Source organism: Emiliania huxleyi (genome assembly GCF_000372725.1).
Source record: "Emiliania huxleyi CCMP1516 chromosome Unknown EMIHUscaffold_205, whole genome shotgun sequence".
NCBI classification, from domain to species: domain Eukaryota; phylum Haptophyta; order Isochrysidales; family Noelaerhabdaceae; genus Emiliania; species Emiliania huxleyi.
The window spans coordinates 227973-233523 of record NW_005200552.1 but is presented as its reverse complement, the minus strand read 5'-3'; the positions used below and the strand labels follow the sequence as shown (position 1 = coordinate 233523).

At 63.6% G+C, this 5551-nt stretch overlaps 1 protein-coding gene across 1 annotated transcript; it reads right to left on the bottom strand.

Moving 5' to 3' along the window:
- Positions 1-1215: 1215 nt before the first annotated feature.
- On the bottom strand, positions 1216-2418 carry EMIHUDRAFT_442900 (hypothetical protein; the record flags this gene model as incomplete). Its single annotated transcript, XM_005781238.1, has 5 exons — positions 2090-2418; positions 1913-2025; positions 1774-1853; positions 1620-1661; positions 1216-1419 (listed from the first exon to the last, which is right to left on the bottom strand). Coding segments are annotated over exons 1-5 (717 nt in total), but the record flags the coding sequence as incomplete, so codon positions are not given.
- Between the last annotated feature and the right edge of the window lie 3133 nt (positions 2419-5551).

Sequence of the window (5551 nt, the reverse complement as noted above, 5' to 3'; positions counted from 1 at the left end):
ATCGAGGGCAGAGGCGCAAACGACGGCAAGGCCGAAGTAATGGACGGCATCGGCGGGACGTAGGACGGCGTTGATGGGATCGAGGGCAAGGGCGCAAACGACGGCAAGGCAGAAGTAATGGACGGCATCGGCGGGACGTAGGACGGCGTGGCTGGGAACGACGCTGGCAGCGAGACAGGCAGGGGTAGCGATGCTATCGAGGGTTCCGTTGGGAGAGAGATCGGCTCGGGTCCTGGAGGGAGAGACATTGGCAGGCTGCCCACGGGAAGCGACAACGGGTCGGGTCCGGGTGGGGCTTGCGGGAGAGCCGGTAGGCTGCCGATCGGCAAGCCGTAAGAGTTTCCGTATGGGTCAAGCCGCCGCCGCTGCCAGGCGTGCTTGTCTTCGCGGGGCGCACCGCCGCCTGGAAGAGGGAAGCGCGCGATGGCGAGCTCCAGGTCGAGGTCGAGCTCCAGGTCGAGGGCGAGCTCCGGGTCGAGATCGTCGGGGCCTCCGAGGTTCGGCACGAGGTGCGTCGCGCCGCCGAGAGCGTACACGGCCGCCTCGTAGCCCAGCGAGGCGGCGGAGCCCGACTCGGGGAGGGGCTCGCACGTCTTGAAGAAGGCGCAGACCGCCCACAAACTGCTGTCGTCCCGCGAAGTCTCAAAGACGGTGCAGTCGTCCGTCGAGGCGCAGCGGCGCGCGCACTCGACCTGGGGGTTGAAGGGGGTAATCTCTCACCATTCTCGGCCCCGATTTCCCGGCAGCTAGGGTATGTGCTTCACAGCTGTGCTGCCTATTATGATTTGCTGTGTTCGCAGTGGTGCTACTATCACGATTTGCTGTGTTTAGCAGTGCTGTGCGGAGATGCGCGCCAGCTGCGCCTCCCACCACAGTGAGAACGCCTCGTCGCTCGCGCCGCGCATCTCCGCCATGTCCATCTCCATCGCGTCGCCGACTTCATGAGGATCTTGGTTGCACGCCGTATTTGCCAAGTGAAGGTGAAATTGCGGCGACGGGTCGCCGTGCGCTGCCGCAAGAAGCAGAGGAGCGAGGACCAACATGGGGTGCCGTCGGCGTGGCCCTCGTGGTTAAGGTCCGCGGTCGGGGGGGCCCTACAAATTGTGTCACGCTTCTCTTGTTTCTTTTCGACTCCGAGCTACGTTACGCTGACCGCACCCGGACCCGAGACATACGTTACGCGGGAAGGGCCAAGGCGCTAGGACCTGCCTGCCAGTGTGCGGTAGCGTATCATACCTTCGCGAAATCGCGGACGCAAAAAGACAAAAGGCGGGCAACGCATGGACATGCCACGAGCGCGGAGTCCGAAGAGGCGCGCGAGAGTCAGCAGGGGGAGAGACCGAGACTTCATGTAGCGAGGCGGCCGCGTGCGCCTCACTCGTATCACTCGTCCGCGCGCAAGTCCTTGACGGTGACGGCCTAAATTAATAAATTAATCAAGTATTAATTAATTAACTCGTCGTGCGCAGGTCCTTGACGGTGACCGTCGCGGGAAAGGGGTGTGGTGAGCGGTGCGCGGTGCAGAGGAGTGCGAGGCTGTTGCAGAAGTGGCAAGAGTCGGAGAGGTCAGAATGGGAGGTGTGGGAGCGGAAGAGAGGAGAGTGTGAAGAGTTGGTCGCCTTTTGGACGAGGCCGTCGAGATCGAGGAACGCCATCCGCACCTGGAGACAGCGGGAGGCGTGCTCACGGAGGTGTCTCGGAGGTGTCCCGGAGGTGTCTCGGAGGTGTCTTGGAGGTGTCTCGGAGGTGTCTTCGGTCCCTCTCTCCGCGCACCGGTTTGGAAAGGTTTGGCTGCACGCGCTTGTAGACCTGGTCGAGGTCCTGCTTGCGGACGCCCTGCGGGATCTCGTTGCCTACGGACAGACAGGCTCCGGCAAGGCTCCCGCAAGGCTCCCGGCAGTCCCGCTGCCACGCGGAATCTCGCTCGCCGTGCTCACGGATGAGCTTGATGATCGCCTTGATCGCCTCGAGCGCCTCGCCGTCCGAGTCGGAAAACTCGAGGTTCGACAGCTGCTTGCGCCACGCCTATGGAAAGGCGCCGAGAGGGCTCCGAGAAGGGTCTCGGCGCCGATTCAGCTGCTTTGCGTCACGCCTTCTTGTAGTCTTTCTGCATCGCCTGGTACCTTGCCCGCTTCTCCGCGGCCTCGTCGAATCCAGCCTGCACGCCAGTCAACTCCGCCGCTGTGCTCGCCAACGCGGCGGCTGGGCGCAGCGCGGCAGTGGCGGCGGCTGAGGCGGCGGCAGCAGAGGCGGCGGCGGCGGCCACGCCCCTTCCGAGCGCGGCCCTGCGACCCTCCGTGGGCACGAGGCGGAGGGCACGGCTCGAGTGCACAGCGAGGGCGAGGCAGGCGAGCCGGAGCAGGCGCATCACGGTGCGGGCGGAGATGAGGCGAGCCCAGTGGGCAAGCCCGACCAGCGAGCTGTTTTGCGGCAGAAAAAATTCGCCTGTTGAAGCGGCCCTGGATGTGAGGCTACTGACTGCACTCCAAGTGCTCCAAGTGAAGTGCTCTCGTGCTCTGCCCTAGGTCGCACAGAGGGGCGCGGTGCTGCAGGGCGGCAAAAATCTATTCTTGCTGTCCTTACACGGATCTTACACACAGCGCACTGTGTTTGCCCAAGTACGCGGTAGCCACCGGCGCACGCGGCACGGCTCATTACCAACCACTCTCCCGCGCCTCCCTGCGGCCGTCCCCGGCTAGGTGGCACCATGGCGGCCTCCGCACACTCTCTTCCACAGCATCGTGTCCGCGCCGTACATCTCGCGCACGTACGCGCTGCTCTCGTCGCTCAGCGCCTCCCGCCGCGCGCTGTGCCGCGGCCTCCGGCACCGGCTGCAGTTGTGCGTCACATGCTCGATCGGATGGTCGCTGTCGTTGAGGCCCGACCGCGCGACGAGGGCGGACCAGTCGTCCGCCATCGTTTCGGTGCACAGAAAGTGGACCCGGTGCGTGGCGCAGGCGAGGCCGCGAAGGTAGTAGTGGCAGAGCGAGCGCTGGAAGAGGGGGGCGTAGGTGCGAGCCACCAGCCCGTGGTCTGGGTCAGAAGGGTTGCGCAGGGCGGCGACAAAGTCGTCCGCGCTCCGCCGCCACGGCTGCGTCCGGTGGTTGCGACACGACTGCACGCCGGAGACGAGCCGCGTCGCCGGGTCTCGCAGCGGGACGAGGAAGCAGCTCGTCCTCCGCGCTAGGTCCCTGCATTCGGGCGGGGGCGGCAGAGTCAGAGGGAGGGGAGAAGGGCGAGGCAAGAGGCCACAGCAAGTGCTGTCTCGCCGCTGAACCCGAATCTTGCTCTCGGAATCGTCCGAAACAGTGTCTCAGAAGGGTTCACGCCTGATTGCCCTCTTGTGGTCGTGCCGGATTAGAGCGCTCCCTATTCGTCATCTCAGGTATCACCTCCAGCACCTTTTGGTGGTTCAAGAGGTGCTTGGCTTGCTCATCGAGGCGTAGCGATGCGCAGGACACTACTGGACTTGGCACGCGCCTCCACTCAGCGATCCCATCGCACCGGCCAGAGACCGAGAGCCTGTCAGAGGGGCAGCGCGGGGAATGCACACGCATACTCTGAAGGCCTGCAGCGCTCGAAAGGCAAGTGTCCGTGACTACGTAGATCCGTGGATGATCGCGGATGTGACTGCATCTGCAAGTCGTGCTTCGTCTCTTTCCAAAGGCCTTTCCCATCCATCTATCTACGGCTGCAGACCGCTCCACGGCGGAGCGAGGTTGGCGCAGTTGGAGAGGCTGCCGCTGCCTGAAGCCTGCTGTGCGCAGGAGGCTGGGCTGGCGGAATCAAGCAGTGGCGCGCACTCGCCGAGCGTCCTGCTCAACCCCCACGCATTGGCCATGTCGGGCAAGAGCGCGCCCAAAAGTCGATACCCGCTAGTATGTATCACGCACCCATGTTTCGCTAGAAAGAATTTAACCAGGGGAAGAAAAGGAGCGGAAGTGTGCCGCAGTGAGTGTGAGTGTAGGTGCCGAAGTGTGCTGACCAGGTTCTTATCTACTCACAAACTTCCGCAGCGTTTCCCTGTGAATTCGAATCGGAGTTAGGTTAGGTAGGAAGTGAAGAACAGCCAGGCTCGGACTGGGCAGTGGGCACCAACGCGGTATGGGTGGACGCTGGACAGATGATGACGACACGCACGAGCGACACACAGACACAAACAAGCTCACAAAACACACAGCCAGCTCGTCGGAGTCCGAGGGAAGAATTCTTGAAAGAAAGAAAATCTTTTCGTTCGCTTCTCCCTTGGGCTGTTCCATCTTCCCATCTCCTTCCAGCTCAGGCGAGGCGGGGGGGGGGGCGCGGGTGCGGGGTGCGGTGCGGTGCGAGTGTGTGCGTGTCATGTGGCCACAGCAAGTGTCCATCCGTCTGTATCCGTCTGTATTAATATTAACAACGAAGGCGCTCTCAAAAAAAAAGAAAAAGACCGCGGCTGCGTCGCCAAGGGGCCAAGGGGGTGCCGACGAGGTGGCATATCACACGGCGCCAGCGAACTACAGCGCACTACAAGCATTTTCCGTAGCCTCCATCAACCAGACCTCTGAAAACACATTCCGTAGGCACCATGGGAGACCTGGATGAAGAGCCTCGCCACGAAGGCGCCCGCCGTGTCAGCAAGCAGGCGAAAGCGTCGCTGCCACCCTGTCGCCACCGCCAGCCCATTCATGTTCACACCCGAGCCCTGCCGGCCCTCCCTACCACGCTGCCTGCTGCTGGAGCTGAGCTTCCGACGAGAGCCAGTGTCACGGCTCAGCGGCAATACACATCTTTGGCTGCCGCCCTCTCTGGCGCCCGCAGATCCCGACAGACCCGTTCCTTCAGAGCCACCTGCGGCGCAAATGCTCCGCCCAGCGACTCATTGGTCGTTTCTCGCCGCGCAGATGCTGACCGATATCGAAGACGCCTACGACGCCAAGGCCAACGCGCCCGATTTCAAGCAGCAGCTCCACCCGCACGGCCGCATGCCGACCGCGAAGGAAGCCACGCCAAGATGCAGCCGAGATATAGCCGAGGCACAGCAGAGGAGTCGGGGTGGCCGCTGCCTCGCTTACTCCCAGACTACCTCCTCCCGCGCCGGTCAGCCTCTCTTGACGCGCCTCTCCCCCTTTTGCGAGCAGGAGGTGAAGAACAAGGCCTTCAAGCAGGTTGCTGAGGTGGCGGTGGCGAACGCGGGTGTGGCGCCGTCCGCGAGGCGGGGTGGCGCATGCCCGTAGGCCAAGGAGGAGGCGGAGGAGGACGCCGAGCCACGGTACGCAGGCAGGTTGACAGCGTCGCAGAGCTGCGAACCTTCCACGCACCTTGTCGGAACCTTCCTGCAGGTACGGAGGCGTCTTCAAGGCCAAGGAGCTGCCCGCCGTCGACACGAAGCCCATCCTGGACGAGGCGTGGCCATGCGCCGAGATGCGGCCGAGATGCCAGACGCGAGATCAGCCGCGATGTGCCGGTGCATCGGCGGACCGTCCTCGAACCTGCCTCGAGCCCTCTCGGGACTCTTTTGCGCCACAGGAGTGCCACAGCCGCTGCGTCAAGCCGTGGAAGGAGTACGAAAAGT